This window comes from Rutidosis leptorrhynchoides, chromosome 2, assembly GCF_046630445.1.
Source record: "Rutidosis leptorrhynchoides isolate AG116_Rl617_1_P2 chromosome 2, CSIRO_AGI_Rlap_v1, whole genome shotgun sequence".
Taxonomy (NCBI): Eukaryota; Viridiplantae; Streptophyta; class Magnoliopsida; order Asterales; family Asteraceae; genus Rutidosis; species Rutidosis leptorrhynchoides.
Window position 1 is genome coordinate 157,308,340 of NC_092334.1, and position 25,370 is coordinate 157,333,709.

General features: G+C 33.2%; 3 protein-coding genes across 3 annotated transcripts; 1 reads left to right on the forward strand and 2 right to left on the reverse strand.

Moving 5' to 3' along the window:
• Positions 1-2,566: 2,566 nt before the first annotated feature.
• Positions 2,567-5,432, forward strand: LOC139888383 (probable ADP-ribosylation factor GTPase-activating protein AGD9; the record flags this gene model as incomplete). The annotated part of the gene is made up of 5 exons (XM_071871391.1): positions 2,567-2,863; positions 3,592-3,855; positions 4,080-4,202; positions 4,629-4,730; positions 5,100-5,432. Coding segments are annotated over 5 exons (894 nt in total), but the record flags the coding sequence as incomplete, so codon positions are not given.
• A 1,714-nt stretch (positions 5,433-7,146) lies between these two features.
• Positions 7,147-7,872, reverse strand: LOC139892895 (uncharacterized). Its single transcript, XM_071876019.1, has one exon. It carries the CDS (start codon positions 7,870-7,872, stop codon positions 7,147-7,149), a length of 726 nt encoding a protein of 241 aa, XP_071732120.1.
• A 2,122-nt stretch (positions 7,873-9,994) lies between these two features.
• Positions 9,995-10,861, reverse strand: LOC139891537 (putative gamma-glutamylcyclotransferase At3g02910). The gene has a single exon (XM_071874511.1). It carries the CDS (start codon positions 10,746-10,748, stop codon positions 10,197-10,199), a length of 552 nt encoding a protein of 183 aa, XP_071730612.1. The 5' UTR covers positions 10,749-10,861; the 3' UTR covers positions 9,995-10,196.
• Between the last annotated feature and the right edge of the window lie 14,509 nt (positions 10,862-25,370).

A 25,370-nucleotide genomic window follows, 5' to 3' on the forward strand; every position in this document is an offset into this window, starting at 1 on the left:
TAAGACTGATATTATTCAATCCTATAGATTGACCGTAAAGATTGAGAATTACAAACTCATGGAATTCAATGATATCTAAACTCGAGCTTGAACGAGAAAATATTTGGATCAAAATTACAAACCGATTTGTTTTCTGAAAACCCTATTTTCAATGCGTTCATTACCATTGAACGTAAAATCCTAGGAATTCACCTGGAATTCATTAGGTCACCTGAACTAAATCGGGTGTCAACCGTAAGAACGGTGGTTGCATAGCATGGTCAAAGACAGGACCTTGTGCCAGATCGAAAAATTATAAGGGTGAGCTTTACTATTGCTCCTACCAAGGATAGTAATTGCGTCCGACACGTTATAGACCATAATTAAAAGCATGTCAGGGGACATTGCCTTAACAGTTGCTTGTTCAAACGCTTTCCTTTACAACCGGACGGTAGTTTACCGAAAGGTAATATACGGGACAAGTAAACTGGACGTGTTGCTTTCCAAATACAAGGTTAGCAAGTGGGTGACACAAAACCATAAGTTTTGAGCTAAAATTTTCAAATCTGAAACCCACCAAACCCACAAAAATATTTTGCAAACACCGGTAAAGGGTTATTCCGGAAAACTTATCTAGGGTAAAAACTAGATTTAATTTCAAAAGATCAAATGTTTTCATAAAGATCCAATTTCCTTAATGGATCTAAATTTTTATAGTCATGTGGGACTGTAAACCATATCGTTACTACCATTGTTTATATCACCGTATAGAAATCACTGATGTACAAAGTGTGAAGAATAAAGAAGTGATTCTTGTATTTCAAGACGATATTGCTTGAGGACAAGCAACGCTCAAGTGTGGGAATATTTGATAATGCTAAAAACGAACATATATTTCATAGCATTATTCCTCAAGAAAGACAAGCTTTTAGTTGCAATTGTTCTATTTACAAGTGATATTCGTTTAAATAATAAAAGGTGAAGACAAAAGACAGATTCGACGAATTGAAGACGCAAACGACCAAAAAGCTCAAAAGTACAAAAGACAATCAAAAAGGTTCCAATTATTGATAAGAAACGTCTCGAAATTATAAGAGTACAAGATTCAAAACGCAAAGTACAAGATATTAAATTGTACGCAAGGACGTTCGAAAATCCGGAACCGGGACCAGAGTCAACTCTTAACGCTCGACGCAACGGACTAAAAATTACAAGTTAACTATGTATATAAATATAATATAATATATAATTAATTATATTAATTATATATATATTATATTTATAAATAAAAACCGTCGGCAGAGAAAGACTCCAAGGGACTGAGCTGTAATTTCATTCTCCGCGACTCGCGGAGTTTGAAGGCCAAAATGGCCGCGAGTCGCGGAGCCCCCAGTTTTGAAACTCCCTATAAAGCAAACCGAAATCTGATCATTTTCATCATTTTTTTTTCTCCTCATTCATACGATATATTTATATTTATAATTTATATTTTAATTTTAATTTTAATTATAATTCTAATAATAAGGGTATGTTAGCGAATATTGTAAGGGTGTAAGTCGAAATTCTGTCCGTGTAACGCTACGCTATTTTTAATCATTGTAAGTTATGTTCAACCTTTTTATATTAATGTCTCGTAGCTAATTTATTATTATGCTTATTTAAAACGAAGTAATCATGATGTTGGGCTAATTACTAAAATTGGGTAATTGGGCTTTGTACCATAATTGGGGTTTGGACAAAAGAACGACACTTGTGGAAATTAGACTATGAGCTATTAATGGGCTTTATATTTGTTTAACTAAATGATAGTTTGTTAATGTTAATATAAAGATTTACAATTAGGCGTCCCTATAAATTACCATATACACTCAATCGGACACGATGGGCGGGGTATTTATATGTACGAATAATCGTTCATTTAACCGGACACGGGAATGGATTAATAGCCACTAGAATAATTAAAACAGGGGTGAAATTATGTACAAAGGACACTTAGTATAATTGATAACAAAATATTAAAACCTTGGGTTACACTCAGTCGACATCCTGGTGTAATTATTAAACAAAGTATTAAAATCTTGTTACAGTTTAAGTCCCCAATTAGTTGGAATATTTAACTTCGGGTATAAGGATAATTTGACGAGGACACTCGCACTTTATATTTATGACTGATGGACTGTTATGGACAAAAACCAGACGGACATATTAAATAATCCAGGACAAAGGACAATTAACCCATGGGCATAAAACTAAAATCAATACGTCAACCATCATGATTACAGAAGTTTAAATAAGCATAATTCTTTTATTTCATATTTAATTTCCTTTATTTTATATTTAATTGCACTTCTAATTATCGCACTTTTATTTATTGTTATTTAATCGCATTTTTAATTATCGTACTTTTTAATTATCGCAATTTTATTTTATCCCACTTTTATTGCAATTTCATTATCGTTATTTATTTTACGCTTTAAATTAAGTCTTTTATTTATTTAATATTTTACATTTGGTTTTAACTGCGACTAAAGTTTTAAAATCGACAAACCGGTCATTAAATGGTAAAAACCCCCCTTTATAATAATACACCTCAAGAGCTGCTGAGTTGTATAAACAGTTACTTTCTAAAGAAGTTGCCAAAAGTACTGCAGAAGATGTTATTACTTTGCCATCTTCACCTGTGTTTGCCAAATCTGAAAATGAATTATCAGAGTTTAAGCTCAATGAAGCCCCAAAAGAGAGCTCTTTAGCAAAATCTGACACCAATGGGTCTACTGTTCATGTGAAAGCTCCATCAATTCGTACAGCTACTATCAAGAAGCCTATTGGTTCCAAAAAACCTGGAAAAACTGGTGGACTTGGTGCACGAAAGCTTAGCTCCAAGGTATCGTATTCAGTATGCCTGGAAAACGGGTCAGGTTGGGTCGGTTTGGGTAACGGGTCAAAGCGGTTTTAGGTTGAAATGGGTCACGAGTCAAACGGGTAAAAAATTTAAACGGGTCAGGTTGGATCAGTTTGGGTAACAGGTCGAAACGGGTAATGGGTCAAATAGGTTGAAACAGGTCACATGCTTTTACATTTGATTTTTACATTTATTATACTGTTTTAGTTATTACTCCGTACTTCCGTAGTATTATTTATTATTAATATTAATATTTAATATTTATTATATATTATATATATAAGAAAATATAAATATAATAAATATACATAATAATTGATATCACATTAATGCTTTCATTAATGATTGACGGATGAATCTTGTTATACTCGACCCATTTGACCCATTCACAAGACCCATTAGAGATGTTTCTATTTATTGAACTTTAGAATTTGATATCCATTTGACCCGCTCTTTTATATTTTGTATAAGACCCAATAGGTTGAAGAAAATTCATTGGACCTTTTTTTAGATTTTGGTTTACATTGTCAAACTTAATTTTTTTCAACATCCAATTGACCCAAAAGCTTGACCCATTTGACCCAATTTTTAGATCATGGGTTTCAATTGCCAGATATATAATGCAGTTATCTATGTATTATCTTCTTGAACTTATACTGGGATTTAAGTTTCATCTATAGAAATTTGTTTAAATTTATTGTATAATGCAGACTAGTGAAAGCATTTATGATCAGAAGCCTGAAGAACCAGTTGTACAAGTGTCCACCTCTGCAAGTAGCAAATCGTCAGCAGCTGTAACACAGCATACATCTCGGTTCGAGTATGTAGATAGTTCTCAAACTGTGGAGACTGGTCCCGGGGGCGTGAATTCACTTAGTCATGTTGCGCCTCCTAAGTCATCCAGTTTCTTTGCAGAATATGGAATGGACAGCGGTTTCTCAAAGAAAAGTTCTTCATCAAACTCAAAAGTCCAGGTAAGCAATGTCTTACTTGAACTTTGCATCTAATGGTTATAAGCAATGTCTTTCTAGTTTTGTTACTTTTGGGATTCAGTGGTCATAGTTTATTTTTTATCTTCTTTACTCTTTGGGTCAATGTTGAATAATATCTACTTCTTGGTATTTCAAATAAAGATTTTTGTGCAATGTAATTATGTTGTTAGTTTGTGATATAATACATGTTCTATATCTATACTCAGGTAGAAGAAACTGATGAAGCAAGGAAGAAGTTCTCTAACGCCAAGTCTATTTCCTCCGCCCAATTCTTTGGGGACCAGAACAGAGCTGATCTTGATGGTCAAGTTTCCCTCCAAAAGTTTTCGGTGTGCATTCTCCCTTTTAATCACATATTTTAAGTCCCATGTGCATGTTCTTGTTTAAATATAATGTTGTTAGTATTTTTGGCTGGCCACAGAATTTAAGCTTCTATTTTATCTTCGTGTCAACAAGCCAACTCTTTTTATTTATGTCTCTTAAAGGTGACAAATGGGGAGGTTAGTATACAAATAAATTGGTAGAAATATTTTTTACAAGCTGAAACTTGTTGGGCTGGGCGGGGCTGAAAAGCTTTTTGTCCAAAAACATTTTCCCCCTCTAACCAATTAGACTGTCAAATACGGTTGTAAAAGCTTCTACTATAATTAAATAAATAGAAGATTTAAAATAAGTTGGTGCTAAGCATGCATGGCCTATTCATTTCTGTAAGGGTATTAATACGACTGAAACGCTCTTTATAATTGGTCTTATAGGGTTCTGCTGCCATCTCAAGTGCCGATCTATTTGGTCATGATGAGGACAATTCTAATCTTGATCTCAGTGCAAGTGACCTCATCAACCGGCTCTCATTCCAGGTAATTTTTGTTAAAAATAAGATTTTTGGGACTGCTACCTTTCACGCTTATTTTTCTTGTCTCGAATTCACTTTAAGGACTAAACATATATTTAAAAAATGAAGTCAACATACTTTATGAGAATCCTAACTTACAATTGATACATATCACAAATAATCAAATATGAAGTCAATACAATTGATACATATCACAAATAATCAAATATGAAGTCCATAAAGCAACAATTCTGTAGACATGGTCTAGTAGGTCCTGTACTTGACCCGGGCTGTAACTTGTTCTCATTACTGATAATGGGGCTGCTTTGGATAACCAAGGGGGTGATTTGCAAATTTGTCATCTTATTATTTTATAAATATTTTTAAATTGCAGGCACAACAGGATATGTCATCCCTAAAGAACATAGCAGGAGAAACCGGAAAGAAGCTGACCTCAATTGCCTCGACTCTAATGAACGATTTCCAAGACAGAATCCTGTGAGTTTGTATGAGAAAGGTGTTAATTACAGAAATACCCTGATAAAGATTGTATGTGTAATTTGTAAAGGGTGAAAATACTCTCATATTCTATCTGGCCTTCTATCGAATTTTTGTAGCCGGAGATTCTTTTTAATATACTGTAATGTGTGCATTTGTATAATTTTCTTGGTTTAAGATTTAGAGAGCTACAAAGTGTTGGTACATCTATATCTATAAAAATATTAAATTCTCCAGAAACAGACTGTGTATCAAGTCTTTTTAAGACTGATCTTTTTAAATTTTGCATTTTATTCTCACATTTTGATTTGAAGTCATATTCAAAGGATTTCTGGTTTTTTACTAGTTACCATATTAAATAAAGCAATGATTTTTGTACCAATGTTCTATCAAAGGTATCAGGTTCACCTGTCCAGCTTAAATTGGCTGGTGAATTCTAGCTATATGAAATGATTACCTTGTTGCTTAGTACTGACTAACCTCTTGTAAAACGTATATACCCTTATAAGTTATAACATTAGTTACTTGTCAGCTTACAATGGAAGATTGTCCCGTTGTAAAGAAAAACATGATCGTTTTTATTTTGCAGTTAAGTTCCGTCATTCAGAACTAAGTTAACCACGAGCTTGAGAAAATTGCAAGCGATAATAATTGAATTCGAGTGACATTTCCAAGTTCCCACCTGAATATTAGCCTATTGGGCAACTTTGGTTCCTAAAAAGTTCTCCCGTAATGTCCTAGATACTTGTTCTTTTGTGCTAAGATGTTTGTATTGTTCAAGTGTCTAAGGAAGTTCAAAAGTGTCCCCATATACTCAGATGCTGTGTTGTTGTTTCGTATACACCACACAATCAACATAAAAATGTCCTTAATGCTTTTCGCAAATGTATTTGTATAGTGCTGCTGACATGCTGTTTTATTTTAATAATCACTCATTCACCTTGATGTCATAAATTAAGGTGGCAGCAGAATCGGATGGGAGTCATATGGGTTGGGTCAGCTTGACCCGTCAACAATTTTCTGCAAACTTTATTATTTTGTTCACCCAACTAATGTATTAAATATGATCATGAAAACTATTGATAGGTTTTTCCTATTTAGATTATCCGGAGAGGGGCAAGTATGTTTACTCAATCTGTACTCAAGTGTACGTCAGTATGTGGTCTAACCGGTTTATCCCATGCCTGGCACCTCATGATAATGAAAACTATAATGTAGAACTAATAAATTTAACTTTATATATATATATATATATATATATATATATATATATATATATATATATATATATATATATATATATATATATATATATATATAAATATACACACATAATTATGAATGGTTGCAACTTTTAAGCATGTAAATGCACTCCAAAAGACTTTTATCCATTTGAGCATGACGTACAGGCATCATAACAAGAAGCACATAGGATTAGTTGCCAAGAAAGAGCGTATTTTCGTCCACTTTTATAATCAATGACGATTTTTCAAGATTTTTTACATCTACAACTGCTGCATCCAAGTTGATGCTTCCTGATGAGTACAAGAAGAAGCTCAACCTCATAAGTCCTTAGAAGATGTGTTATATAACAAGCTTATACAGTATGTTATACGGGTTTACAATAAGTGTCTCTGTTTACCAAAAGTCTCGCGAGTCAGTCACGTTTGGTTTGTTCCACAGATTGAGTGTGTTATGGCGAATAAAATTATTACTAAGGTTAAAATTATTACTAAGGTTAAAATCATCATTAATTACCTCTCTCATATCTCTACTTTTGTGAAATTGAGTGTTATTGATGTTGAAGTTAAAATCATCATTAAATTTTATCAATTTAAGAGCATAAATGGCCGATTAATTATACATAATTCAATGACATCAATTATTTTTAAGGATAATGGAAATGAAATTCGAATAAACATTATAACTTATAACTTAAGATGTCATGGAATATAGCCACCATGTCCACCACCACCACCGTTTCCACCACCATATCCACCGCCATGTTCACCACCGCCACCACCACCTCCAGAGCCACCACCTCCACCACCACCATAAGCACCACCACCACTACCACCATACGCTCCCCCAGCACCACTGCCTTCTCCACCACCACTCCCACTCCCATATCCACCTTCCCCTCCAGCCCCTCCACCACCTCCACCATGTCCACCACCACCTCCACCACCATATCCTCCACCATTTTCACCTCCTCCTCCATACCCTCCACCACTACCACCTCCTGCACCACCACCCCAACCATGCTCTCCACCATAATACCCACCACTACCACCTCCACTCCCTCCACCACCACCACCACCATACCCTCCACCATGCTCTCCATACCCACCATACCCTGAACCACCTCCAATCCCACCACCGCCACCTCCATAACTACCATCACCTTGTCCTCCATATCCACCACCACCACCTTGCCCTCCACCTTCACCACCACCATACCCACCGCCAATATGATCACCACCTCCACCATAACCACTACCACTCCCTGAACCTTCACCGCCACCTCCATATGAACCACCATACCCAGGCACAACATGTTCACCACCACCACCACTTTCATAACTGAAAAGTGATCTAGTAGTGGCAGAGCAAATGCCAATGCAAAACAGGACAAATAAAACACTAAGAACAACTTTCCTATTAACCATTTTGGGAAAGTTGAGCAATAACAAACAAGTTTATATGCAATTTATAGGAATTCATTTTGGGAAAGCTGACCCTATATTTGGTCCCAACTTCATCCTACTGCGCACTCCACCGCACTGAGTCTGGATTATATATATATAGACAAAAAACATTGAGCGCACCATGTATATAGCTAGGTAGCCGCAATTTATCATCATCTTCAACCATTCTAAAACGAAGTTCTTTTACTTTAATATATCAAGCTGATTTGGGTTATATTTGATCTCCTATAGACCAAGAAAATAAGGATTAGAAGTTTTAGCTAATGAATTTATAAGGGTCATGAGCTGCCCAAAGTATATCTTGATTCTTTCTTAATCCTCTTAATAACCAAGTTTATTTGGATTTTAAGACTATATGATTCACACATTTGTAAAACATGCGAGTTGATTTGTCATATTATCGATATAAGTCCAAACTATTTTAATTAAACATAAAGACACTTCCATTTCGATCATGTTACGCCAGGTATAGGACCAATGTTGTAGACAAATGCAGAGTAGTGAGTTCTATGATCTATGGCTTCTCATGCTACTTTGGATGATAAGCTAATTAATCACTTCTCATTTTCTAAACTAATAGAACGAATATTATGTTTGTGGTGAAAACCATGATTAGATCAATATGTACAATCCATTATTGATGTTAAAACCATTTACATACTAAAATCAAACAACATAGCAAGTCACTATTGCTTTGTTTTGATATTTTTGGAAGCAAAGTGTATAGAAGACAGCTAACATCCCATTTAGATTGTGGGCACAATGGCTACTACCCATATCAAACACTCAAATTATTGGTTTCATCCACCAAAGAACTTAGGTCAACTGTTGCCCATTAGGCATACTCTAAATTGTTCATCAACAATTCTTATATTTCTCTAAAAATTTAGTAAGATTGGTTGAGAATTCGATTTCCAATTCTTCATTATCTTATGATGTTAGTATAATGAAAAGCTACTTATGGCCACTATGTATGTTGTATGTGATACTCAAGTTACGAGTTCGTATTGGGCCTGCCCAGCCTCATTCATTCATATTCACCCATACCTAAGCCCAACATCATCTAAGCGAGTCTTATTCCGAAACCTACATCAAGTCTTATTCAAACTGTGAACCCGTCAACATAACTCACTAGAACTAAATGCAGACTAGCCCAAAATAAGTCAAAATCTAGTCCATTATTGACTAATGGTTGTTAGATTTATGATTCTACAATATTGTTCTGACTGATTTCTTGTTTCAATATTAATTTTACATCATCATATTATGTGACTATCGAGTAAGGAACGAATCTAGTATATAACTTCTTAATCAGGACTGATGTGGTGTAAGATTACTATATTATACAAGTCTTCCAAAACTGTTTCTTCTTTTTCATTTTTTCTTTCTTTCTATTTTCGAAGCACCAAAGGAAATCGCACACCAACAACTTAAAGGTTGTAGAGGTTGTGTGGCACCGATGGGCCGAAGCCCCTCTGGTCTCTGATTACTATCATCTTATTCTAGAAAGATTGATTACTTGATTAGGTTTGCTGAGCATACCCTAGTCATCACATAAATATTAACCTATTTGATAATAAATGGGTCAGCATGGGTTTTCGTTTGTCTCCACCGGGTCAAACTGATCAAATGAAATAAATCAAACAGACTAATCAAATGGGTCAAAGAGAGTTTTTTAATCCTTACAACCTCCTAAACCATTTTAATTAAAGTTAAAATTTGGATATCTTTGTAATCAACTAGTTATACAGTTTATGCAGTCAGATTCAACGCTTAACTGTACTCATTAGATATTTTCCTTATCTTGTTAAGGTGAAGGTTAAGGTTATAAGGTTTTTGTCTGCTCGGGTTACCCTAGTGGCCCAACCGGATTAGTCCGTGGCCGTTACCAAACATCCCTGGCCAAAACAAAATTTTCCGTATCTAGTTTTTATCCTAAATAAGCATGTGATGTTAGCATTTTTGGCGGCTTCGGTTCACCCTAACACACATGTAGTGCTAGATCCTAAGTTATACTCTAATGTTCATCTATTGTGTAATATGAAAATATTGTCAACGAAGAGCTTCAAATCATTGTCGTTTCATAAATTGGCAGATGCATAGTTACATAAATACATCTATGATTTTATAAGTTATAATGAGCCAACAAATGCCACAAATCAACATAGACTCTTGTCACCATTTACATTCTAAATTCTGAATCTTAATTACTTCACCGTCCCCAATTTATTGTCCAGTATTCCATTTTAAATTCAGAATCTTAAATCAAACCTTATAATAATCGTTCAATTCGACGAACAAAACAACGTAATCTGCTCACGAAAACTCATATCCTTCGGCCTCAAATCCCTCCGTACATATCCTTTAGCAACATCATGATTAAACGATTCAAATCCTACCTGTCCACTTCTCCGCCACATATCCTCGGCAAAGCTCCGGTGTGCAAAATATGCCTCAGCCTCAACCATCGTTTTCCGGTCACCGTCACCGGAATCACAATTATCCGGCCGAATGGTGATCGGAAGCCGTTCGTAATGACCTAGGGTAATGCCTTCAAGTACATCAAGACGTTGAAGGCCAGAATCAGAAACGGAGTACAATTCACCGCGGACACGGTGGCGTGACGTGTCAGGTAAGTTGAGGAGAAACGGAACGCCGTGTGGACCGCAGACGAGTGGAAGACGGAGCTCGGTGACGAAATTACCGATGAATACGGCGTCGTTTTTCGAGATCAGGTCTTGCATTAATTTGTGATTAGAGAAGCCTTTTTTTAGAGTTCCGTAAGAGTAAATTAGCGTCTGTTTTTGTGCATTTACGGTTTTACCCCCGATCGTCATAACTTTCCGATACGGTGCCGGATAAATATAAAGATATGAGTGGGACTGTGGGAAGTTAGCATATATAGTTGCGTGAGATTTTGTTTTTATTTATTTATTTATTTTTTGCCGGCTCTTTTTGTGGGGGATGAGATCGTACGGTTCAATTTTCAGAGCTAGGTACAAATTTACATGCGTTGTGTCAATATAAGCAAGGCATCATTTACCGGTAGAGCCAAATTACAGGTCCGTGCAATCTGCCTGTGACGTGACAGTATCAGCCTTTGACACCAAAATAACTCTGGCGCTCCTCTAGTGTCAAATAAGTCCCACCCGTTTTATTTTTTATTTTTTATTTTTTATTTTATTATGCATACAAATTATATTAAATATAATTAACCATTACATAAAATGTAACCATTACATAAAATTTAACTATTACATAAATTTAACCATTCATGGTACGGAATGCGGACGGAAGGTTCCAAATATGCTCAACTAGATCATCAAGTTAGTTGGTCGTGCACCGTCCTATCTCTTATTTCTCGGATGATAACGTCTTGATCCCGTCCTCTATTCGGTATCCGTTCTGGACTATTCTTGTAGAGCCCCGTCCTAATCCATCCGGACGAAGTCCATATCGATTATAAACGATTCACAACAGTTGATTACATCGCGAGGTACTTGACCTCTATATGATACATTTTACAAACATTGCATTCGTTTTTGAAAAGACAATCTTTCGTTACATCCAAAGTTGACGACATGCATACCATTTTATAATATATCTAACTATAATTGACTTAATAATAATCTTGATGAACTCAACGACTCTAATGCAACGTCTTTTGAAATATGTCATGAATGACTCCAAGTAATATCTTTAAAATGAGCAATTTCACAGCGGAAGATTTCTTTCGTACCTGAGAATAAACATGCTTTAAAGTGTCAATCAAAAGGTTGGTGGGTTCATTAGTTTAACATAAATAATCATTTCCATCATTTTAATAGACCACAAGATTTCATTTTCAGTTCTCACAAATATACGTCCCATGCATAGAGACAAAAATATCATTCATATGGATTGAACACCTAGTAACCGACATTAACAATATGCATATAAGAATATCCCCATCATTCCGGGATCCTCCTTCGGACATGATATAAATTTCGAAGTACTAAAGCATCCGTTACTTTGGATGGGGTTTGTTAGGCCCAATAGATCTATCTTTAGGATTCGCGTCAATTAGTAGATCGGTTTACTAATTCTTAGGTTACCAAGCAAAAGGGGCATATTCGGCTTCGATCATTCAACCATATAATGTAGTTTCGATTACTTGTGTCTATTTCGTAAAACATTTATAAAAGCGCATGTATTTTCAGTCCCAAAAATATATATTGCAAAAGCATTTAAAAGGGGAGTAATGAAACTCACCTAATGTATTTTGTAGTAAAAATACATAGAACGACATTGAACAAATATAGGGTTGGCCTCAGATTCACGAACCTATATCAAGTATGTATATTAACACATATAATAACAACTAACAAGTTTATATATTAATAATTTACATATCGTATTACTAAATAAGTTATATTTATCCTATATACTTTGAGTAGTTAATATTTATTTATATAATACATTTATTATTATAGTAAATACTTATTAGAGTAGTTTAATAATATAATATTTATCATTTATCCTAATCCTAATATATATAAGAATAGAATTTATTTTCAAGGTTTATATGTGATAAGAATATATATATCTGTATTAATTAATATATTTTATATATATAGCTTACTAAATGTCATTTTAATAACAACAATCTAGTAATATGTAATATTAATATATTTGTAATGTATTTGTAAAATAATATTTATTTGTAATAATAACAATAATAGTGATAATAATAATATAATAATGATAATAATAATAATAATGATATTGATAAAAATAATAGTGATAATAAAAATGATACTTTTAAAATGATAATTTTTAATAGGAATGATAGTAATACTATTAATAATCTTTGTTATAATAATAATATCAATAATAATGATAATGAAAACAATACTTTTGATAATAATACTTAGTACCTAATAATAATAATAATAACCTTATTACTAATGATAATAATATTACTTAATGATAATCTAGGATTGTTAATAATATTAGTGATAACAATAATAATCATACTAATAATCATAATTGTAATTAAATTCATGATAAAAATAATAAAAATTATAATACTAATAATAATAATGATAATGTTAATAATTGTAGAGCACAACCTTTGAAGAAGCAAGCCTAACAAAAAAAAAGTGCCTCTACCAAGGCTCGAACCCGCGATCCCTCGTTCACTCATAAACACCCATAACCAACTGCGCTGCTTCTGTATTTCTGTTTTATTCTTAACTGGAATATATATATCCCGTATTATTTCTGTTATCCTATATCTTTTTCTTCACAAACTAATTCATCCAGAGTAAACCAATAATCATAATAATAGAAAACGAATTGGAAGACAATTAACGTAACAGGAACCGTTCATCATCATCATCATCGTTTAATCATGAATCATCATTCTTAACATAAGATCATCATAAACATTATCATCGTATTAATGACACACGACATCATCATCATCTTCTATACCGATGTTCGTTTTCATTATCATCGATATCATTATCCATCGAATCATATCATTACTATCTCAGGCTCATCATCATCGTTTTATATCTTAACTTATACCATTATCATTAACGCCACCCGTCCCCTAGCTGCAACCTAATTGGGTCTCGGCCCAGCAGTAAAACCGATTAATAGGCCCAACATATCCATTTAATTCCTAACGGCCCAAGTTGCTAAGATAAATGGAAATTCATTTTTTTCTTTTCTTGGATCCCTTCTCATCTGGAACGAAACAACTAATGAGCTGGAGGTGGGATCCATTAATTCATAAGCTTTCTTCAATTATAAATTTTTGGCACGTTCTAAAAGTTATTTCCATTGTCTGCCAACTACTTGATCCTTATGCTTTAACTAATACCCCGTAATATTATATATCTAAGCTCCAACTTTAATTTTTGTGATCCCTCATTAAATTTATATTGGTTATCATTATCAACTTTCCTTGTTACATACATGAAGAGCAGGAAAAGTTTTCTAACAGCACAATGGATGGAGGTTCGGTTACAATTAGCAATAACAGAAAAGAAACAGTAGTTCGAAAGTGGTTTAATGGTCGTGGTTTTCATGGCGGTGGTTGATGTGTGTGTGTGTGATTGAGCTAGCTGCTAGCAATAATATATCATGATGGTTTTTGGAGTCAAAAGATATCGAGCATCAGGTTTTTGTGATACTGAAACGGGCTATAGAAATAACAGTTTATAATATGTTAACTTTATGGCGAGGTTTAAAAGTTATTCTAAGTGGTGATTCACAATTGATTATGGTGGTGGGAATTGGCGGTTCATGTTGAGGTGTAAGAGAGAAAAAGATAGTGAGAGAGGAAGAAAGAAAGTGATGACCATCGATGGTTGTGATGGCGGTTTCAGTTGATAGTAAAATGTAGGGAAGATGGTTGATTGTTTGCAATGTAAATATGATCTATGTATATATATTTGAAGAGAACGAGATGGTTGATTGATTCATAGTATTTGAAGGATGTCGACAGCATATTCTTCAATCAGTAAGAAGACAGAAGTACAAGAAAAGAAAATGAAAAGTAGATAGCGATTCAAAACTGAATTTGGATTACTCTTCTGTTTTTATGTTGTGATTGGTACTTGATAGATTTAAAAGATCAATCACACACAGTAGAGGAGATATAAGAAACTGATTACGTTCTATTCTGTATTCGTAACTGTATATATATATATATATGTATTTATACATCTATATTCATGTATACGTATGTATGGATATCTGTTCTTATATATATTTGAAATCTGTATGTATATAGGTATATTTATATAACCGTATATATATATATGATTCAGTAATTATATATTATAATTAGTTCTTTTATATAATTGTATTAATATTACACTTAATATTATAAATGATAATAAAAGCAACAATGTAATAATAAAATTAGTAATAGAGATAGAACTAATAATAATAATACATAATAATAATATTAATAATCATATTATTAATGTTAATAATAATAAAATCTATTATTTTCTAATGATAACAATAATAATAATAATAATTTATAACAATAATATTGGTTTTTAATGATAATAATAATATCTATTCATAGTACTAATATTAATCATGTTACATGTTTCACTTTTATATAAGAATATTAATAATACAAGTATTAATATTAATGAAAGTAATAATAATAATAATATTGATATAACAATTTATACATATCAAATCTCATATATATATTTATTTACATATTTACCTATACACACTTGTTCGTGAATCGTCGGGCATAGTCAAATGGTAATTGATTACATGAATGTAGATTTTAAAACTTTCGAGACTCAACATTACAGATTTTTGCTTATCGTGTCGGAAACATATAAAGATTAAAGTTTAAATTTGATCGGAAATTTCCGGGTCATCACAGTACCTACCCGTTAAAGAAATTTCGTCCCGAAATTTAAGTGTGGTCGTCATGGCTAACAATAAAAATGTTTTCGTGACGAATATGAGTTGATAAATAGAGTTTTATCATCATTGCGTATTATAGATAAAATAATTCGATTATTCAAAGAGCACGAATGAAGCTATCACAAAAGAGTGATATGAATAAATAAAGTTTCGTCTTAACTTTTGACATTGTTCTGGTTGAATTCCGGAATTCAAGGGATTAAAGAAAATCTTTGTAATCTATATAAGATTGGATTCTTCGGTGATTAAGGAAATTAGGATCCTCTTTGGTTGAATGCGATAATCTGTTTTGATTGCTCTGTCGGATATTTTAATATAAATCCACCCCCGTCGTTTCCTTACAACTCACACCTTCTATTCTGTCTCCTTTAATTCGTACTTTGAATTATTTGTCAATATGCTCTATCCAATTCTGGTTCTCGATATACTCCTAACCTTCATATCTGTCATTCTTCTTTTCCATCTACCACCGGAAGAATCTATTCACTTCTACTATACTATGGGTTTTATAGTGTTCTTAGTTCTCCCGTGTCTTTATATTGTTATATGCATCGATATATACGGTTTGTAATTTCGGTGTTGTCATTGGGCTTTATATTTTCCCTTATATCTCGAAGCTTTTTGCCTTTTTATTCTCTTCTCGACTCTAAGTTAAGCGAATAATGGTCCATAATTTGTAGATATATGATATTCGGAATGAACATAGTTAATGTTCTAAGAAGGAAATCGTAATGGCACGATCTTGATTTGTCAAATTACCAGAATCTTCAAAAAGATATAACTATCAAGAAGATATGTTCTTATTATGGTTGGAGATTGGGTAGAATGTAAGAGTCGTGTAAATGGCACATGATGATGGTATGTTCTGTGAATCATCACGTTCCATTAGAAACTCAGCATGAATTACTGTAATATAATCACGTTGATCAAGTGTCATTATATTATACTAACTCATGCATCAGTTCCCAACACTACTTCAAAAACATTCATATTTAAACTTAAATTTTTCAGAATTTGAGAAACTAAAACAGTTTCTTTTATGATATAATACGAATAGCGCAGAGAGATAATTAATATCGAACGAGAATATTTATGAAGATATCTTCAGAAATATTGAGGATATTTACAATGAAAGATACGATAATATCTTGGAATGTTAGAACCAAATTGTGATGAAGAAATTCATTCACGATGATTTAGAGCGGTTAAGGAGTAAGGTATTCGCTAAAAATTTCATCAGAAATAGAATCATCAGGATTCTTTAAATACAGGGTTTGGTCCTTGTATTTGTCCTTGGTCTCCTTCATGTCTGCTCAATTCATTTTTCATAACTGATCTGATTCGTAATCTAGAGTGCTTTTCAGAATTTCAGAATGAAAGTTCATAATTCTATGAGATAAATGTTATATGTACACATATAACTGTTGATGTAGAAACGCTGCGAGATTCAAAATACTGATTGCTAATTCCCGGTAATTGGTATGGTAATTCTCGTTATAAGATATGGATGAGTATATGGTAAGGTTTTAATGGACAACCATAATGGTTCATCGGAGAGACTTAAGTCAGTGAGTAATGAAGTTGCTGGTAAGTTTACGGCTGATGTGGTGGGATATATACGATTCTCCAGTAACGATGACGAAAGGCAAACTTATATATCAAGGTTATAATAAGACTAATCCAAATGAATGTCGAAGTTGACTTGCTGGAGCTGTGACAAAATTGGCTAATTTGGGGAGAGAGAGATCAAAGTTGTTTTTGGTAATAGTAACGCTAATGGAATTAGCACAGCTACGTATTAAACGTTTACTTAGTTTCCGAGTGTTTTCAGGTGCATAACTTATATGCATAAATCTTTCCTTCCGTAGATGAAGTGTGGTTGGTTCATCCTATCGATTTAGAAGTTTTTAAGAATCATGAAAAGTTTGAACGTAGATTGTAATTGTCAAAATACAAACGAGATTTAAGATGAAATCAAGTGGCAAACTTGAAGAATTGTTTAGTTTCATATGTTATAATCAATATTTTAATTCATTTTAATTGTCCACTGTTGGTAGTCCTCAGTTGATTAGTCCACAGTTAGCTAGGAATAGTTAGCTAGGATTTTGTTAGCGTGGATTCTTAACAAAATTTCTCATAGTTAATTTGTTTGTCTCTAATTTTATTCCGTCAAATGTTTTCTTCATTATGCCACTTGTTGGATTCTGATCGGTCAAAATCCGAATATGAAATTTGAATGGAAATGGTTATTCTGCGGTGATCGGATACGTATATCGGTGGATGTAAGTAAGATAGTAAATGACTATTGAATCAGATTCGAAGAATGTACAGTGTAACTTATTAATGTGAAATCTAAATATTCCTCGGGTGTTACCTACCCGTTAAAATATTTTCACCATTAACAGTTTGTACAAAAAAATTTTTAATCACAATCTTTATGAAAATATATATACATATATATTTTCTTTAGATGTAATTATGGATTTAATGAGTCAATATGATATTAAACTTATTTAATTTTCGGTTTGAGCTAAGATAAATAATCTCTAAAACTTTTTAGAAATCACATATTCTTCGCAGAATATTTCTTCAATGAAGTTATGAATTAATACTTCATCGTTCATTGTTGTTGGTACTCCTTGGTATCCATGGTACGTATGACGTTGATGTTCGCGTGACAGATTGTGAAGTTGAGGTTTGCGATGCGGTTGTTTTTGGTGATGTTAATGGTACTGTTGGCGTTGGTGGTGGTACTGGTTATGCTGCTGGTGTTTGTAACCTTCGCACCATATTCTCTAAAGCCACTACCCGAGTGCGAAGCTCGTTGACTTCTTCTATTACACCGGGGTGATTTTCTGTTTGGACTAGCGGATAAATATAATCTAGAATTTGGTATAGTATATAATCGTGACGAGATACTCTGGAAATGAGAGAAAAGATGGTGTTTCGAACAGGTTCACCAGTAAGTGCTTCAGGTTCTTCACCAATAGGACAATGTGGCGGATAGAAAGGATCACCTTCTTCTTGTCTCCAATGATTGAGGAGGCTACGAACCCATCCCCAATTCATCCAGAATAGATGATGACTGATTGGTTGATCCATTCCGGTCACACTGCTTTCGGAGCTTGAGTTGGAATCTATTTCGGAATCCGAGTGACTTGAACTAATGACGAATTCCATTTCGTACGATTGAATAAAGAATTTTTAGATATGAAATGATTTTCTGGCTAACGGATGGTATTCTAATTACATAGAATATCCATATATATAGAACAAAAGGTTTCGTAGATTACGGAGGAATTTACGGGATACGCCAGGTAAGGTTTACAGTAACAGATACGCTAAGATATGAATTTTGTCTATACACTATTCATGCAATCAATGCAGCAAGACGTGTCTAGACTAAGAATGATAAGCAGATAATTTTCGACACAAAATGATAAGCAAAACTTTTTGACATGCAGACCAGGTCGAAGTCCAGACTCACTAATGCATCCTAACGACTACTAGTTAGACACACTAATGCAAGACCTGGTTCGCTACGACCACCGCTCTGATACCAACTGTAGAGCCCCGTCCTAATCCATCCGGACGAAGTCCATATCGATTATAAATGATTCACAACAGTTGATTACATCGTGAGGTACTTGACCTCTATATGATACATTTTACAAACATTGCATTCGTTTTGGAAAAGACAATCTTTCGTTACATCCAAAGTTGACGACATGCATACCATTTTATAATATATCTAACTATAATTGACTTAATAATAATCTTGATGAACTCAACGACTCGAATGCAACGTCTTTTGAAATATGTCATGAATGACTCCAAGTAATATCTTTAAAATGAGCAATTTCACAGCGGAAGATTTCTTTCGTACCTGAGAATAAACATGCTTTAAAGTGTCAACCAAAAGGTTGGTGGGTTCATTAGTTTAACATAAATAATCATTTCCATCATTTTAATAGACCACAAGATTTCATTTTCAGTTCTCACAAATATACGTCCCATGCATAGAGACAAAAATATCATTCATATGGATTGAACACCTGGTAACCGACATTAACAATATGCATATAAGAATATCCCCATCATTCCGGGATCCTCCTTCGGACATGATATAAATTTCGAAGTACTAAAGCATCCGTTACTTTGGATGGGGTTTGTTAGGCCCAATAGATCTATCTTTAGGATTCACGTCAATTAGTAGATCGGTTTACTAATTCTTAGGTTACCAAGCAAAAGGGGCATATTCGGCTTCGATCATTCAACCATATAATGTAGTTTCGATTACTTGTGTCTATTTCGTAAAACATTTATAAAAGCGCATGTATTCTCAGTCCCAAAAATATATATTGCAAAAGCATTTAAAAAGGGAGTAATGAAACTCACCTAATGTATTTTGTAGTAAAAATACATAGAACGACATTGAACAAATATAGGGTTGGCCTCAGATTCACGAACCTATATCAAGTATGTATATTAACACATATAATAACAACTAACAAGTTTATATATTAATAATTTACATATCGTATTACTAAATAAGTTATATTTATCCTATATACTTTGAGTAGTTAATATTTATTTATATAATACATTTATTATTATAGTAAATACTTATTAGAGTAGTTTAATAATATAATATTTATCATTTATCCTAATCCTAATATATATAAGAATAGAATTTATTTTCAAGGTTTATATGTGATAAGAATATATATATATCTATATTAATTAATATATTTTATATATATAGCTTACTAAATGTCATTTTAATAACAACAATTTTAACAACCGGTCCTAATCCTCCCGGACGAAGTCATTAACAGTTGGTCCCATTGCGATGATCGGCTCCAAGTAATGTCTTTAAAATGAGCAAAATGCACAGCGGAAGACTTAATTCGTACCTGAGAATAAACATGCTTAAAAGTGTCAACCAAAAGGTTGGTGAGTTCATAGGTTTAACATAACAATCATTTCCATTATTTTAATAGACCACAAGATTTCATATTTATAAACATAATACACTCGCAAGTGTATGAAAAAGTCATTGAGCACTTGGTAACCATACTTAACATTTAAATCACAGCAGCATATTCTTAAATAAACCCTACACCGTACCAAGTGTAGTAACGAAACGAAGTACTGTGCAACCGTTTAAAACTGGTCGTCCAGCCCGGTTGGGGTTGTCAGGCCCGATAGATCTATCAACAGGATTCGCGTTTACGCTCCTCACGTAAATATTAGCTACCAAGTATAAAGAAATATGCCATGGTACAACTCAACGTAGAATGTATTTTTGAGTACTTGTGTCTATTTCGTAAAACATTTATAAAACAGCGCATGTATTCTCATTCCCAAAAATATATATTGCAAAAGCAATTAAAAAGGGAGCAAATGAAACTCACCTAATGTATTTTGTAGTAAAAATACATATGACGTCAATTAACAAATGTAGGGTTGGCCTCGGATTCACGAACCTATATCATTCATATATGTATTAAAACTTATTCTTGTATTCGGATAAATATATATATTATTATTAGTGATGTTATTTGTATATATATAATATTTTATGAGTTTCCTTATTTATTTATATTTTCATTTTATATATATAAATGTTAATATAGTTAAGTTATGTGTATTAAATATATATTTTTTTTTTAAAAAATCATTTATTAATAGTTGTAAACATACTATATTAAGAATAATAATAATAATAGTAATAATAATAAAAATAACAACATTACTAATAATGTTAAATCTTAAGAAAAAGATAATTTTGTTAATTTTAATAATAATTGTGAAAATAATAATAATAAAAATAATAATTTTACTAATTCTAATAATAATAATAAAATTTTTTGCTTTAGTATTATATTGATAATGATACTAATCATATGGTTAACACTAATAATCAACTTAATAGCCATAAATATATCAATAACTAATAATAATAATAATAATAATAATAATAATAATAATAATAATAATAATTGGCATTTGAAAACTACCTTTAAAGGCTTTTTAAAAAAAAACGCCTTAAGTCGGGCTCGAACCCCCGTCCTCTCGCTTATCACCAAGACTGTCAAACCATTCGTCTAGTTTAACATTTCTGATTTATTACCCCTTTTATATTTTATTAACCCGTATCATTATATCATATCTTTCTCATTCATTTACATATCTCGGTTTAATTACAACCCAGAGATTCGATCACAGCCCAAAAGAAACATAATCAAATGGGTCATTCGGCCCATGATTGAAACAGAAACAAAGTAGCAGTCCAACAGCAAGTTGACCCATCATCTATTCCCCTTGGCCCGATTTGTATGATACCACAACAAAGTTTACGGTTATGTGTAAAGGAAGTGGTCCACCTCCAAGTTGGGGTCTTATAGTTGTCAGCCATTTGACCGAAAAGAAACCAAATAAAAAAATATATCGTAACACTTTAATATCCCTTTATATCATTTACCGTCCCCTTATCTTCAACCTCATCATCATTATTTTCGTTTGAGAGCAACCGAAACACAGATGGAGGACGGCAGCAGGTTTGTCTGATCTTAACCGTAGATAGAAACAAGTTGCAGCAAATAATTGGGTTGGTTCTTGGGTTTCGACAGAAAGAAGAAACGGTGTATCATAACAATAAAGGAAGGGTGATAGGTTCAAAACAGAAACCATCAATTTGCAGCAGGTTACACGAACAAAAGAAATATGATAGTGATTCGGTTGAGTGTGCTGGACGAACCAGGAATCAGAATAGGTACAAGCATTAGCTGTAGCTGCGACAAAAATAGGAGACAGAATCCTGCGGCAGCAGATTTCGATTAAAAAAAAAAGATAAAATGAAGAGAGAGAGAGAGAGAGAGAGAGAGAAAATAGAGAGAAGGGAAGGAAAGAGGTGGTGGCTTGAGGTGGTTCTCGGTGGAGGGTGGTAATATGGGTGGTGACATGGTGGTGTTAGGGTCTCGATTTTACAGCACGACAGAAGATAGTTCGAGTAGCGGTTTCATGTTAGTGATCGGGTTAAAGAATCAGTTGAAGGTGGTTAAATGAAAGTGATGATCGATGATGGTTTTTATGGATAAGAAGAAATCGAAGGTAGTAAGATCATGGGTTCAGTTGAGGGTATTTATGTGATTCTATGGTGGCCGAAGGTGGAGGTGATGGTGTTAGAGAGTTTGTTGAATGGGGATAGATTCTGTATACTCAATATATGTATATAAAGAGAAGGGGAAAGGGATAGAATAGTGGTGGGTGTGAGACAGAGATATATTCATGTATGTGGATAAATTATACCTTGAACTTGGCATAATGAAACAAAAACAATATCAATCAATAACTAACTTTTACATTTCAAAGAATATAATATTTATAATTATTAAAAACGTGCAAACCCAATACATGTTTTATCTATTTCTGCCGACACTATATACTATGATATTTAATATATAATGTTAAAAGTGTAAGATAGTTAAAGAGTGGTGAGAAGCGTGTGCAAGGAAAGATGCTAAACATTACATTTGATAATTTGTGCCAATACCTTACACATAATTGTTCGTGAATCGTCGGGTATGGTCAAAGGGTAACTGATTATCCGAATATAGATTTCAGACTTTTTAGACTCAACATTAGGGTTTTTTTTTTATCGTGTCGGAAACATATAGAGATTAGGGTTTAAATTTGATCGGAAATTTCCGGGTCGTTACAGTACCCACCCGTTAAAGAAATTTCGTCCCCGAAATTTGGTAGAGATTGTCATAGATAACAATGAGAATGTTTTCATGACGAATATGAGATAATAATATAGTTTATCATTATTGAGATATATAGATAAAACGATTCGATCATGTGAAGCGCACGAGTGAAGCTATCACAAAAGAGTGAGATGAGTAGTTATGGAATTTGTTTTAACCGATGATGTGATTAGGATTGATTTCCGGAATTTACAGAAAGAAAATCTTCGTAATAAGATTTAGTTCCGTGACGATTTAGGAGATCAAAATCTTCTTTGATTAATGCAATAATCTGTTCCGATTTCTTTGTCAGATATATTGCTATAAATCCACCCCCTTCGTTTTTTTTTTTCTTATTCTACACACCTTCTATTCTTTCTCCCTAATTCCTACTTTAAGACATTCGCCAATATACTCCATCCCATCCTGATCCATGATATACTCTAAATTTTCACATCTGTAATTCTTCTTTTCCATCTACTGCCAGAAGAATCTATTTACTTTTACTATACTCTTGTGTTCATAGTGTTTCTAGTTCTCCCGTGTCTTTATAGTGCTATATGCATTGATATACACGGTTTGTAATTTCAGGGTTATTATCGAGCTTTATATTCTTCACTATTTTTCGGAGCTTCACGCTTTCGTTTTCTCTTCCCGACTTCGAGTCAAGCGAGTAATGGTCCGGAATTCGTAGGTATAAAAATCGAAATGAACATAGCTAATGTTTTCATAAAGAAATGGTAATGGCATGATTTTGTTTTGTCAAATTACCAGAATATCCTGGAAAAGACCGAATCATCAAGGGAATATTTTATTGATATGTTTAGAGATTAGATAGAATGTAAGAGTCGTGTAACATAGCACATGATGATGGTACTGTAAATCATCACATCCCATTAGAAACTCAACATGACTTACTGTAATATAATGAAGTTGATCAAGTTTCATTATATTATACTAATTCATGCATCAGTTCCCAACACTACTTCAAAACATTCCTATTTTAGATTCGAAGGTTTCAGAATTTAGAAACTAACACAGTTTCTTTTATATTATAACGCAGATATTTCGGAGAGATACATGATCTCAGATAAGAATAGTTGTGAAAATATCTCCAGAAATATGGAGAATATGTATAACGGAAGATATGAAGATATCTTATAATATCTAAGATAAGATGATGATGATGACTATCATTTGGAAAGGTTTAGAATAAGGATTAGGGTTCTTACTAACGGTTTCAGCAGGCACTGAATCGTTTGGATTCTTTGAAAACAGGTTCAATTCTTGTGATTTATCCACAGCCTCTTTCATACTTTGCTTAATCCATTTTCCAATTCCAACCCTTTCTATTTTTCTGAGCTTTACCAACACACTATATTTTATCATCAAACTTTGACTGTTAAAGTCGTTTATGGTTTTTGCTGCTTCATCAGCATTCCAAGAACTACTTCGCAGTTCAGGGTGTTTTTCAGAAACTTCACATTCGAAATATGTAATTCTTAGGGATAGACGTTTTCGGTATAACTGGGAGAATTTCCACGAGATTTTCAAAATACTGATTGTGGATTTCGCCAATGAGATAACGAGTTGCTGGTACATTTGCTGATGATGTTGTGAAATATAAAAGGTTCTCCGGTAACGACGGCGAAAGGACAAGGTATAAATATCGAGATTATAATAGAAGTAGTCTCACTGAGAAGTCGAAGTGGAGCTGTGACAAAATTAGCTTCTTGAAAAGGAATTGTAGGGTTGCTTTTACTAATGGATGATAAGGAATTTTGACGCGGATACGTTTTAACTATGACTTCGGTTTTTGAAAGTTTTTCAGGTGCATTACTGTATGCATGAATCTCTCTTCCATAAACGAGGTGCGGCTGGTTCAACTTCTCGTTCTAGATGTTTTCAAGAATCATGAAAGATTTGAATGAGGAGTATAATTGTCGAAGTACAAATGAGGTTTAAGATGAAATCAAGTGGCAAACTTGAAGAATTGTTTAGTTTCATATGTTATAATCAATATTTTAATTCATTTTACTTATCCAAAGTTAGCAGTCCAATAGTCTGATTATCCAATGGTCCAATAAATTCATATATAAATTATATATATAATATTCGAATTACTTAATACGTATCGTGACCCGTGTACCGGTCTCGGTGTCGATCACAACTCAAAGTATATATATATTTTGGAATCAACTCCGACCCTGTATAGCCAACTCCCACCTTCACATATAGAGTGTCTACGGTTGTTCCGAA

Excerpts from the sequence above, each read along its gene's own strand:
- LOC139892895 (XM_071876019.1), bottom strand. The coding sequence starts at position 7,872 with ATGGTTAATAGGAAAGTTGTTCTTAGTGTTTTATTTGTCCTGTTTTGC.
- LOC139891537 (XM_071874511.1), bottom strand. The coding sequence starts at position 10,748 with ATGACGATCGGGGGTAAAACCGTAAATGCACAAAAACAGACGCTAATT.